Raw genomic sequence first — 14,680 nt, forward strand, 5'->3', positions numbered from 1 at the left:
CTGTGACATCACTGTTTATTTTTCCTATACTGTGACACCACTGTTTATTATTCCTATACTGTGATATCACTGTTTATTATTCCTATACTGTGACATCACTATTTATTGTTCCTGTACTGTGGCATCACTGTTTATTATTCCTATACTGGGACACCAAATGTTTATTATTTCTATACTGTGACATCACTGTTTATTGTTCCTGTACTGTGACATCACTGTTTATTCCTGTACTGTGAAATCACTGTTTATTGTTCCTATACTGAGACACCACTGTTTATTATTCATGTATGTACTGTGTAATAACTGTTTAGTATCCCTGTATTGTGACATCACTGTTAGTTATTACTGTATTTTGACATCACTGTGTTTATTATCCCTGTACTGTGATATCACTGCGTTTTATTATCGCTATACTGTAACAGCACTGTGTACATTATCCCTGTATTGTGACATCACTGTTTATCATTTCTCTACTGTGATATCACTGTTTTGTATACCTGCACTGTGTCATCACTGTTTATAATTCCTATACTGTGATATCACTGTTTATTATTCTTATACTGTGACATCACTATATTCTTGTACTTTGATGCCTCTGTTTATAATTCTTGTACTATGACATCACTCTCTTGTTTTTCTGTACTGTGTCATCACTGTTTATTATTTCTATACTGTGACATCACTGTTTATTATTCCTGTACTGTGGCATCACTGTTTATTATTCTTATACTGTGACACCACTGTTTATTATTCCTATACTGTGACATCACTGTTTATTGTTCCTATACTGTGGCATCACTGTTTATTCCTGTACTGTGACATTACTGTTTATTATTCCTGTGGCGAAACCAACCTCGCCACTGGGTTTTGGAGGGGGCTGTTTAAAAGCCTCTTGCCTCAGGATTATGGCCCATAGTAACTTTTAAACCCCTGAACCTATTCCAGGGAATTTTGGATAGGTTTGTCCCCCAAGTTATACTGTTTAAATTGATGTAAGTTATATGTATGGACAATGTAACCTCACAAAGTTGTAACAACTTATAATAAGTGTAACTTGTCAGCTTGGGAGGAATATGCTGGGTGTGGTTCTATTGTCCCATTGTCCCATTGTGTGTTTAAATGGTGATGTCTGTCCTGTTGTCTCCACATGTGTATTGGTGATCTCCCCTTTGTCCTGAGAGATAATTGGATTGTCTTCGGTCGTCTCCCAGGTAGAGAGGAGGAAACCATGATGCATTGTGGGGATATGTTGTATCTGTCCTGTGTCGCAGTCTCCCTTCTGGTCCTCTAGGGGGCGGGAACGATTGGTTGCTGTATTTACATTGTGTGTGTTGTGAATTACTGATTGGTTGGATTTCAAAACCCTGTGGGCAGTACTATGTTTGGTTTTTATCAATAAAAGAGGCTGTACTTGAAGTACAGTCAGACCACTGTTTGACCCTCAAGACGGAGCCTTGTCTCGTTATTGGGGGGATTCCCTGTATGCTGTTGGAGACTGATTGCCAGGAGTGTAAGCCGATTGGATGCTTTTCCTGTTCGTCTGCTGACAGCTATCCGCGAGGTTCCAGTTTGGAGTGCTATTTTGTATCCAGTTCGGGAGGTTGGTGTTCTGCAGTAGCTGTGCCTGTCTCTCGGAAAGGGGCATATCGCCTAAATGGATTTTAACCCCTTGTCTGCTGAAGCGGTCCGTTACAATTCCTATACTGTGACACCACTGTTTATTGTTCCTATATTGTGGCATCACTGTTTATTATTCCTATACTGTGACATCACTGTTTATTATTTCTGTAGTGACATCACTGTTTATTATTCCTATACTGTGACATCACTGTTTATTGTTCCTGTACTGTGGCATCACTGTTTTTTCCTGTACTGTGATATCACTGTTTATTATTCCTATACTGTGACATCACTGTTTATTGTTCCTGTACTGTCATCACTGTTTTTTCCTGTACTGTGACATCACTGTTTATTATTCCTATACTGTGACACCACTGTTTATTATTCCTATACTGTCACATTATTGTTTATTGTTAGCTGCCACCTTCATCAGGTTAAGGGGATCGTGTATAAATGTGAAAATAAATAGCACTGATACCAACGGTTTAAAGGGGTTGTCTCACTTCAGCAAATAGCATTTATTATGTAGGGAAAGTTACTACAAGGCACTTAGTAATGTATTGTGATTGTCCATATTACCTCCTTTACTGGCTGGATTCATTTTTCCATTACATTATACACTGCTCGTTTCCATGGTTACAACCACCCTGCAATCCATCAGTGGTGGATATACTTTAACACTATACAAAAAAGCTCTCCCCGTTCAGGTGGTCAGGACATAGGCTGGTGCTTTTTTCTATAGACCACTGCTTATGGATTACAGGATGGTCATAACCATGGAAACAAGCAGTGTATAATGTGATGAAGAAATTAATCCAGCCAGCAAAGAAAGCAATATGGACAATCACAATACATTAGTAAGTGCCTTGTATTAACTTTCTCTACATAATAAATGTTATTTGCTGATGTGAGACAACCCCTTTGAGAAATGGTAATTACAAAAACTTGTTTTCTCTTATAACATGGTTATAACGGAAAATAACAGAATCCATAAGATGGAAATCAAAACGGAAGCCTTTAAGAGGCATTGCGTTTTAATCCGTCATAATAGAAGTCTATGAGCAGCATATCGGATCCGTCCAGTTTCCGTTATGCAGGACGGAAAACAGCCCTGTCGACGCAGGAATGTCAAAGAGAACTGTGCTATAAAGTACCCACATAGCAATACCATCCAATGCCTTTCCAAACAGGTACTCCAACCCTCTGTAGATAGAACAAAGTCCAGCTCTCAAGTAGTAAAGGTGCTCTGACCTGTCTTATGGTTAAAACACATTGATTTTATGCAGGAGGATTACTTGTTTATACATTTTTTTAAATGAAGAAATAAAGAATCATTGATTTTACTCGCTGAATCCATTTGGACTTTTTTGCTACTCCAACCCTCTACATGGAGACGAGATATTGGTAACTGAGTAGACAGATACTGGGATTCAAAGGCACTTGAAACATCAGAACTTAACACAATAAAGCTAAGAATATTCTTCCAAATTTAAATAATATTGGACACCGTCAAGTTATGTGAAGCCAACTGGCCTTCGTGACAACGCATTTCAAACATTTTTCAGACTTTTTTTTACCAATGTTTTTCAGGAAAGAAATATTATAGGCTATGTTATTATAATCTGTAAATTCTTTCTTGTATATATTCTTGTTGTAGATGTGACCAATGTCCAGCTCCCACTTACCTAGTATTATGTTCACAAATTAATATATTGATACCTTATAATATATATATATATATATATATATATATACATATATATATATATACACACACACACACACACACAGTAAATATATATAGTTACTGTCAGTATTAGCATAAAATGATGAAATAATCAATACTTAATCAGTCCGCTGATGGGTAATTTATGGGCCACAAGTGTAGCTCCTGCAGCACAATCTAAACACAATTAGCAGCCATGAATTATGCCTGTTTGTGTCCTATGTAAGTGAGGAAAGCTGAAGGCAGATGGGTCAGCTTATTAACATGCAGGTCATGTGTGTGGAACTGTTTTGGGATTCATTCCAAATGGGAATTACCCTGATTTCAATTAATAACTCTTTTGTCCTTTATTCATTTACAAGTTGGCCAGCGGATTCTGTTGGAAATGTTTCAGGGCTCCTGTATTGTACTGTCAGTCCAATTACACATTGCTTTCCCCAGGATAACAAGGCACTTTGTGGATGTTTTTTTTTTAATGGAACTTGTTTTTAACTAATATGCAATGCCCCTTGGAGAGGTGAAAATTAGGGTTGGATGAAACTTTCTAATATACACTGTGTTCTGATTCTGCCTCCGATCAGTGGCAGTGGTGCTTCTAACAGAAGCTCTGGTATATGCTTCCTCCCTGACATATCCTTGCCCTCTAACCAACCCCCCTCTGATAATTCTGCCTGCTGGATATGATGTAAGAGAGCAGGTAACACAACCAATGTGTTGTGTATATTAGAAAGCATATTACTGTGCTGCTGGTTTATAATGGTAATGTGTCATATAGATTTTTAGAAAACAATAATAAAACAAATACATAAAAACTTTTTTATACATTTTTCAAATTCAAACTTTATTGTCTAGTTGGATATATATGAACCAATCCTTTATGTGGCATGCATAAGGGATTGTTAATATAATTTTGACTGATTTAATTAACATACAGTGCATTCAGGAAGTCTTCAGACCCTTTCACTTTTTTCTAATTTTGTTATGTTGCAGCCTATTGCTAAAATTAAAAAAATAGTCATGTTTTTCCCTATCATTCTGCACTCAATACTCCATAATGGCAGAGTGAAAACAGAATGTTAGAAAATCTTTGCTAATTTATTGAAAAGGAAAAACGTAAATATTGCATTGACATAGTCAGACCCTTTACTCACGACTTAGTTGAAGCACCTTTGGCAGTGATTACAGGCTTCAGTCTTCTTGGGTATGATGCCACAAGGTTTGCACACCTGGATATTGGGGATTTTCTGCCATCCTTCTTTGCAGATCCCCTCAAGCTCTGTCAGTTGGATGGGAACTGTTGGTGGACAGCCTTTTTCAGGTCTCTCCAGAGATGTTCGATTGGGTTCAAGTCAGGGCTCTGGCTGAACCACTCAACGACATTCATACAGTTGTCCCTAAGCCATTCCTGTGTTGTCTTGGCTGTTCGTTTAGGTTTGTTGTCTTGTTTGAAGGTGAACCTTATAGTGCAATAGCATGCTTGCATAACCCCATTCCATACAAACCTTTCAATGCAGGGCATGTGGGCGAAGAGGCCCAAGCTGCCCATACAATTTAAACATGTATCACCTATCTGATGGAAAGGTGATAGTTATTGTAGCAAAATTCCCTTAAAATAATGACAGATAAAGAACAGCATCTTCAGCTGGAGTACTAGTAATTCAGACTAACTTAAAGGGACACTTTGATCAAAAAACTTGAATTAAAGTTTTGGGGATATTTAGTTATTTTTCTTTTTAATTGTTAGCAGTTCTATGCCAATGAAAATTTAATATAAAATATTCTTCTTCAGGAGTAAGCATTTAATTTGAAAGGTAATCTTCGTGATAATAGTAGGCGTCAAATTGGGACAACAGCATGAGAGTGCTAGGCCTAGATAAAGATGCCCACACAAGATCATTGCATTGATTAGTGTAATGCGTGATTCCATGACTAATCCACTACAGGTAGCTGTCTCTGGGGACAGTAAACGGTCTAAACTAAGAAAGCTATGCAAGGCTGCTTGCCATGCTAAAAGTCCAAAGTATAAGTTAGAGCTAAGACAGGTGGTAGACTACATGATTTAAAAAATGATATCCCAAAAAACATCTATCCGTTTTTTTAGTGTTAATTGGTCTTCCAGCTCTTCGTTATGCTCAAATTTACTTTTTCCAGCCTCTTATTGCTACTTGTCCCAACTTTTGGGGAATTTGTTGACACCGTGAAAATTTGAATCAACGTATTTTTCCTTTAAAATGATATATTTACTCAGATTAAACGTTTGATCTGTCATCTATTACAAATAAAATATTGACATTTGCCATCTCCACATCATTGCATTCAGTTTTTATTCACAATTTGTTTAGTGTCCCAACTTTTTTGGAATCCGGTTTGTAATATTAATTTCACATATAAGTTGTCAATATGTGTTGGCCTCTTTTTGTATACTCTGAACATGAATATCAGCAACTTACTAATGTATACCTATTTGAAGTGAAGCTACATCTCCTTGCTAGTACAGTTTTTTTCCTCTTACTGCGCTGCTACTCCCATCATGAAATCTGCCAGTGATGGAGGAGCCTGTGACCAGACATCTCCATCAGCATACATTCATCTGGTTCTGGATGTTCAGGAAACTAGCCCATGTTCTGTGTGTTACAATGAAAGATGCTAATGGTTGTGTCTGGTCACATGCCTCTCAATTTTGGGCTATTTTCAGGTTGGAAGATGTAGCTTCACAGAGATTAAAATAGGTGCAGAACTTATAGACATTAGTAAGTTGTCAATATTCATGTTTGCAACACATTTGAAAAGATTATACCTAAAGTTGCCAACCCCTTTAATAAGTTAGTTTTTATTTAGTGGCATGTGAGACAGCAAGCCAAGTTCCAAGTGGACCTGTTGTCATTCTACTGGAATTTGTTTTCAAAGGGGTTATGTAAGATTAGAAAAACATGTCTGGTTTCCCCAAAACACAGCACCACACCTGTCCAGAGGATGACTGTGATATTGCAGCTAAGCTCCATTCCAACCTCTTACTTCAACTATTTCTTCTGCTGATAGCGCTCTCTATACAAATTTTTTATAAAATATCATTCATATTATTATTCACCACAGTGGATTTTTCTGATAAGAAAACTGTTATCATACCCCTATGTCTTTTTGGCATTAAAAAGTCACAAAAGTCACAATATTTTGTGACTTTATAAATGTTGCTGCAACTTTTTTAGTCGCAACTGCCATTTTTACACTGCCCTTGCCAGTTTTGAAAAAAGGGGTGTGGTGAGGATGGTTTATGGTGGGCCATCAGCCTTGGCACACTCATCATTATTTACGCCAGAGACTGCCATAAATAATGACTGAAATCTACACCAGCCGAAGGAGGCATGTAATTTATGGCAAAGTCTGCGCCTCATCATAAATTACATGCCTCCTCTGATAGCACAGGCCCTATCAAGACTGGCATAGTACACACCGATCTTGATAAATCAGGGCCTTAATGTTTTGACTTATACGGCTAATCAACTCTTCAGATGTTGTTCTGAATAAATATATATATATATATATATATATATATATATATACATTAGGTAGCAGCCTTGCATACACTACTTAATATGCGTGTATTTGTAATAATTATGGTACATTACAGTTACATAAAAAAATATACAAAGATACATACTAAATATCAAAGTAATCATTACTATTTATTAAGATTGATTTTCTTTGACACGAGTTTTATGAAACGGACGTAAGAATTTATTCTTAATCTTAAATCTAGAATTCTGCTCTTTAAGACCTTTAAAGTCATTTGAAGGCATTTAAAGGCATTTAAAATGTTTTAAGTGGTTTTGAAACTGAAAATTATACTCAAGTATAATTGAAAATAAATGGCCTCCATATAAAAAGATGTGAACTATTCTTCCAACTGCTGTACAATGCATTCACATTACATGGTGAAATGCCCTATCCTTGTATATGACATTTGTTATGCCTTTGTCATTATCATTGCTTTGCTTGCAACCAAAGTACAGTATCCAAACATTGTATGGCTAGTTAGTCTATGGTTTATCGATGGTGAAATTCTGATTTGAGGTGTCATCTCGCATCCACAAACTAGTTTTGTCCTTTTGATCCCCTCTCCATCCTAAACACAACCAATTTCTGCATATAAAAGATTGAGAAAGCTTTATTGGTTTATATATAATAAATATATGATAAAATATAACAAACAAATTTAAAACTCCCTGGCTACCAAAGTGCTTCAATACATAAATATAAAATGGCCGTGACACAAGCCGGACATCAAGAACACAGATTTACAGACCATTCAAATAATTACAAAACATATTCTATTCTCTCATCACAAAATATAGAGCATTTTCTTGTAAGAAGCATATTCATAATTTCAACATCTTTTCTCAAGTTCTATGCATAGATAAGTAAATAGCACGCTCATTTCATCTATCTGAGCTTATAAAAGTTTATATTTATATACAAAATGTACAGTGATAATCTATAAGGCTGTTGAAGATTTTAGATTTCCATAATTAAAGTTTTAGATACAAAAATGACCACCATGTCTAAAGGTGGCTATAGTAATAGTTATGTAAACCCCTGATTCTAATGACTTAATTGGCAACCAAAAAGGATTTTTTAGAGTTAAAAAAGATATATAAAAACAGTTCCCATTTTTGTACTTCAAAAGAAAGTAATATGATACCAGCTAGTAGTTTTTTTTTTTACTTGTTAAACTCACATTGGAGGAAACATCTCCTTAATGGATTTAGGTTACAATATATTTATCTTTTTTTTTTTTTTTTTATATTCCAATCTGTTATTTTTTAAATATATTGGGAATCAAAATTATTTTACATGAATGCTGATTTTTTTATTATAATAAAAAAGTACATTTTATCAAAATTTACATTCTACAAATACAATCTGTGTTAAATTTTTGTTAAATGCCTTTTGTTTTTATTATAAAATTTTATTTAACCAGTATACGTTTACATTTATGTTTCACACAGAGAGAGGTTCATTTGAATGAAGTGAGGTATGGATGTATTATGTTCATAAATGGATTTTATAAATTCTATGTTATTTGAATTTCATTTTACCTAATGGAAATAACTTTATTCACGGATTTGTTTTAACAATTAAATTTGGTTTTTATTACTGTACACAGAAATAAAAAAAATCCCGAAAAATGTGTTTAGAAATATACAGTAGTGCTGAATATTTTTCAGTTAAAAATGTAAGTACCAATGAAGCATTTTGCATTAAAAAGGTAAAATGTTGTTTATCAAGAACAAAAAGGAGGGGGTAGATAGAGATATGTACACATTAGATCTTAAAAAAAAAATTGAAATATTTTATATATGAGCCTAATATTTTTTAACCAAAATAACTATGATTTTTGGTGATATAATTTCTAGGACTGTTTCTGTGACATTGCATATAGCATCTGTTGTAGTCACCATATTACCTGCTTACAAATGTTGGTTTGTACATGAGAATTCCAAATGACCTATTGACTATTTTTGTATCCATACAAAACCTACAAAATGATTCAATAATTTACACAAGTATACAGTTAGTTTATGCTCTGATGAGGAAATCGCCTCAAAATTAGAAAAACCTGAAATCTAATTTTCAGGAATCATCGATTGAAATACATGTGCAATAGTTGATGTCCATGATTGTATTTGACCCTACCATTCTTTCCCTTGCCCCCCACCCCACCTGCCTATGATCTTAAAACAGTCGGCTCAGTGCTCACTGTCTGTGGTGTCATTTTGACTGTCTCTGTTGGATCCATGCCTCATATTGCATGGTGTCTCTTGTTTTGCTGTGCTTGAGAGGTCAATGGCTCTTTCTTCTGAAGTGTCCATACAGTGGTCTTTGTCCTGTGTGTTCCTATGAGACTCTGATGGCCTGGATAACAGGTTTTCGATATAGTGTTCCCCCCTGTAAGTATCTGTTGCTTGTTCATCCACATCTGTCTTCCTGGTAACGTCTACAGACTTTTTGTGCATGCCTAAAAAGTAAAAATAATATATATATATAAATATAAAATTTAGTGTATAAATTGAAAAACATTACACCTGACTAAGTGCTAAAATATATTTTTGTATTTAATTAACAATTACAAGGGTTTCCATTTTTCAAAACTTTATTGAGACTCCCAGCTTTAGGTAAAAAAAGCATGTAAAATCTTGGAATATTAAATCTTAGAATATTAAAATAATATATAATATGCCATAATGCTAGCTGCCATAATCTCTGCTCCACCTGTAAAGTTAAATCCAATCCTTTTTTTTTTTTATCAATAAGGAACTTTATAAAAACTGTAGTAAGGAGGCTTGTAAACTGTTCCCAGGACTGAATACTCTATAACTGTTTGTATGTTAAAAGCTTTTTTTTTTTTGAAAATGTGCACAAGATTTTAAGATATCAATGTGAAAAGCATCCTCACCCAGTAGCCAAGGAGCACAGGAACCAACTAGCCCATTCTTTGCCGAATTGATGATGGACTCAGGTAGTGGGATGGAATGCCTCACCATGGCACCATAGAGCCCATATTCTGCCATAACACTGCTCCTGCCCCAACACTTCTCACGCTTTCTCCACTTAGCCCTCCTATTCTGGAACCAGACCTATATTCAAAATAGGAAATGTCATCAATATTACAAAGCATGAAGGTCAAAGTAGGTACTTTGTTAGTACAAACTCTGAATTATCAAGTCCCTTAAAATATATTAAAATCAAAAAGATCTGCAAAATGTTGTGCCACCTTCTCCCCAACTTTGGTTGTTCCACTAATATCTGGACCTTATATTTAGGTTGTTGGAGTTGTAGCAGTAGAAACATATTTCTCATATGTTACCTGTATTCTGTCCTCAGGCAATTCTGTCTTGAGAGCCAACATTTCTCTGGCATACACATCAGGATAATGAGCTTCATTGAAGGCTTTCTCTAATTCCTCCAGCTGATGAGCAGTAAATACAGTCCTGCAGAAACAGACATATGATTATGGACTATTGCCATCAAGAGCCAACATATATAACCTTCCCAGAATCCCTCTGATGACAACATAAACCATAATCATCGTGCAAAACGAAGTTTAGTGTAAGGGCCAGGGGCTTGTTTGTCTTAAAGTATTCTGGTCAACATACACACAGTTGACATTGGTTTTTAAGGTGGGTCAAATTTGTAAGCATTTTGTAGTGAATTTGAAGCTAGAACCATTCACTTTAATCGGAAATTATGTTATTGTCTTAATATTATAGTTTATGCAGGAAAAAACACCAAACTGGCCTGGTCAGAAAGGTTGTGATTGAGCATTAGTACACCAAATAATAACCATGGAGTTTTCTTTGCTCTCTGGATCTACAGGCCTACAAGCTACTAAGTATAAAAGAAACCATGGCTGGCAAAAATAAAAATAATTACCTGTGTCTTCTTTTCTTTCTTTTTGTTTGTGATCCAGATGCCTTTAAATCATTCTTATCTCCAAGGAGACTGTCATCATCTGGAAATGCAAACATAGCAAATTATTACATGGACTTTACTATTGCTTACTATGCATTATAAAATACAAAGAGAACACAATCAAATAACATTAGATTTGAATGTTCTAAAAAATTCAGGGGAAATGCAACAGGTTTCCTGTAAGAATTGAGGTAGACAGTGTATGTGTAAGGCATTTAACATAAAGACATAGCAATTCATTAGCTCGTAACATAAGCTCCGTTCAGGCTAAAGGGGAAAGTTGTGTGTATTTACAAGCAATCATTCAGCACCACAGAAAGGTCATACAAGCTGGACAGCTCTCTGATCCAGGACTTGTTTTCTACAGCAATCACTTTCTCAAGCTGCTGTCACACAGAGCACACCACCAGCAACAATATGTCTGCTACACTAAAAGTCACAATACAGAATAGATACAACATAAAACCTTAAAAACACAAATGCAAAAACATTGTTCTCCCTAGAGCTTCTTTCTGAGGGATAAAATAGTAACTTTTCTATCCCCAAAAATGCGTATTTCCACTTTACCACCATTAAAAATATTACTATTATCACAGATTACATGTAACATGTTTTACAGCCTTCAAGTGATAACTTTACCATGAAATAATTATATATTTTTGATACAAAGATATATTTTTAGTTACCAGAGATATTTTCCTTGTGCTTGTCTGAGCTGTGGAGATACTGATGATCTGTTCTAGGCTGAAGAAATGGTATGTGAGTTGGGAGAAGGCAAGTAGTCCCAGTGGGTTGTTGAGAGGCAAAACCACACAGAAACCCCAACCCAAGGGGCAGCGAACCATTAGCCAAGGAGACCCCACCAAGACCTCCTCCTGGACCTTCACAGCTGGGAAGAGAGACTGATGGGGGCTGTAGTTCCGCTTCTAGACCGAGTAGGTCAGTGATGGCAAAGCCTTTGGATCTCATTGCAGGTCCATGAAAACGCCCCGATTTCTCATTTCCCGCACTCGGGGCCAGGATCTTCACTTTTGATTTGCCCTCTGAGATGTCATCTCGCCCAGTCATGACTGTATGAATATGGGATAAGTTTACTTTCTCTTTTTCCTACTGCCAGGCTGATCTGAAGGATATAAGAGGTCAGTGCCAGGCAGGGGGTTTTTATGTTGCTCCCCAGCTCCAATAAGCTCCTGGACATGCCCCTCGCCGTGTTTAGAAAGGTTTCCACCTCCCTCTCAATCCCACAGGATTAATTGGCACCAATTCACCCCCAACTCCCCCTCTTGCCTTCTCAATCCGATAAATTCCCTGGCTCTAACCTCCTGTTTCCTTCTCCCTCCTCCTCGTGGTCATTTTTTTTCTGTGCAGGATGACAGATTTCACTTAACTTTACATCTGTTGAGGAGACCCTTTGTCTATTAGTGAATGGGACATAGCGACCTAACACATTGAGTTAAAACCCCTCCCTTTCATTGCCCCCTGATTGATTCTGACACATAACTACCAGACCACAACAGGGGGTACTGATATTACCAACACCAGGAGAAAACAGGGGTAGAAGGACAAGGCTAAACCTCCTGACATTCAAGTGACCAGTATATCTGGGGTTAATCCTAGCAAAGAAAAAAAACTATTAACCAACTATTAGTAGGTATTGCCTGTACTACTTGCACATCTTATATCTTGGTACTATTATATTGATGGTATGTTATACTGACAATTATTCTGATATATTTTATGTGTATACTCTTTAGTAATATACTGGGGTTTAATTTGGTCTTGAATGTGTTTAAACCTCATAGATACTTGAAGCCCCATTCAGCTGATGACGTTCTGGACGGGTTATATAATAATTAACTAACTGGCCTATATATTCATATATTCCATTTAATGGATAAGGGATAGGTACTTTGTTCAGTAAAACGTCTCCATACTTCTGTATAGAAGGTATAGATAGAACTGATAAAATGTGCAATGTGCAATCTCCTGACTATGAAATTTTGATTTTGATTCTTAAAGCAAAGCTGAAATTCCAATTTTTCAATTAACCTATAGCTTCTGACAAGGGCATGGATCTCTTGTTGTGGAAATTTCTTCATCATGTAGATGCCTTTGGTTATTGATTTCTTTATTTCAGTCACTTTCATAGCTTCACAGGTTTGATCCATGCTTTGGTGTCTCAATGGGCCTGAGAGGTCCTCTGTCACAGTAAAAGTACAATAATTGGCACATGCCAGATGGGGGAAGGGAGTGTTACACATTTTGCTTTAGAACCTAGGAACATCAAGCTTCACTTCTGATGTATTTAAAAGGGTTTTCAGAGATTTTTATACCGATCAGTGTGGGTCAGATACCTGGAACCCCTGCTGATCAGCTGTGTGAGAAGGCACCGGCTCTCCTGTGAGCGCTGCGGCCTAATCAGCGCTTATCAAGCAAAGTGCTGTACATTGTAAAGCGGCTGTGCTTGGTATCGCACTCAGTCCCATTCACTTCAATATTGCTGGGCAGTTCCTAGGCCAAGTGACAGATAAACATGTCTTCACTAGGCTAGCAGAAGCTGTGAGAAGGCCGAGGTGCTCACAGACCCCCACCAATCAGATACTGATGACCTATCCTGATGAGTTGTCCAAGATGAGAAAAACAGCACTACATCTGTCCACTGGTTGTATGTGGTATTGTAGTTCAGCAACATACACTTTAACCACTTTAACCCCGCTAGCTGAAACCCCCTTAATGACCAGGCCACTTTTTACACTTCTGCACTACACTACTTTCACCGTTTATTGCTCGGTCATGCAACTTACCACCCAAATGAATTTTACCTCCTTTTCTTCTCACTAATAGAGCTTTCATTTGGTGGTATTTCATTGCTGCTGACATTTTTACTTTTTTTGTTATTAATCGAAATGTAACGATTTTTTTGCAAAAAAATGACATTTTTCACTTTCAGCTGTAAAATTTTGCAAAAAAAACGACATCCATATATACATTTTTCGCTAAATTTATTGTTCTACATGTCTTTGATAAAAAAAAATGTTTGGGCAAAAAAAAAAATGGTTTGGGTAAAAGTTATACCATAGTTAAACTATGGTACAAAAATTTGAATTTCCGCTTTTTGAAGCAGCTCTGACTTTCTGAGCACCTGTCACGTTTCCTGAGGTTCTACAATGCCCAGACAGTAGAAAACCCCCACAAATGACCCCATTTCGGAAAGTAGAAACCCTAAGGTATTCGCTGATGGGAATAGTGAGTTCATAGAACTTTTTATTTTTTGTCACGAGTTAGCGGAAAATGATGTTTGTTTTTTTTTTTTCTTACAAAGTCTCATATTCCACTAACTTGCGACAAAAAATAAAAAATTCTAGGAACTCGCCATGCCCCTCACGGAATACCTTGGGGTGTCTTCTTTCCAAAATGGGGTCACTTGTGGCGTAGTTATACTGCCCTGGCAATTTAGGGGCCCATATATGTGAGAAGTAGTTTGCAATCAAAATCTGTAAAAAATGACCGGTGAAATCCGAAAGGTGCTCTTTGGAATGTGTGCCCCTTTGCCCACCTAGGCTGCATAAAAGTGTCACACATCTGGTATCGCCGTACTCAGGAGAAGTTGGGGAATGTGTTTTGGGGTGTCATTTTACATATACCCATGCTGGGTGAGAGAAATATCTTGGCAAAAGACAACTTTTCCAATTTTTTTATACAAAGTTGGCATTTGACCAAGATATTTATCTCACCCAGCATGGGTATATGTAAAATGACACCCCAAAACACATTCCCCAACTTCTCCTGAGTACGGCAATACCACATGTGTGACACTTTTTTGCAGCCTAGATGCGCAAAGGGGCCCAAATTCCTTTTAGGAGG

At 36.6% G+C, this 14,680-nt stretch overlaps 1 protein-coding gene across 1 annotated transcript; it reads right to left on the reverse strand.

Annotated features, from left to right (window-relative positions):
* Nucleotides 1-9,093: 9,093 nt before the first annotated feature.
* Nucleotides 9,094-11,884, reverse strand: LOC122936209 (visual system homeobox 1-like). The gene is made up of 5 exons (XM_044292300.1): nucleotides 11,503-11,884; nucleotides 10,778-10,856; nucleotides 10,212-10,335; nucleotides 9,801-9,981; nucleotides 9,094-9,362 (listed from the first exon to the last, which is right to left on the reverse strand). The coding sequence occupies exons 1-5, from the start codon at nucleotides 11,882-11,884 to the stop codon at nucleotides 9,094-9,096; spliced, it is 1,035 nt and encodes a 344-aa protein (XP_044148235.1).
* Nucleotides 11,885-14,680: the final 2,796 nt, after the last annotated feature.

This window comes from Bufo gargarizans, chromosome 4 (assembly GCF_014858855.1).
Source record: "Bufo gargarizans isolate SCDJY-AF-19 chromosome 4, ASM1485885v1, whole genome shotgun sequence".
In the NCBI taxonomy this organism is placed as follows: Eukaryota; Metazoa; Chordata; class Amphibia; order Anura; family Bufonidae; genus Bufo; species Bufo gargarizans.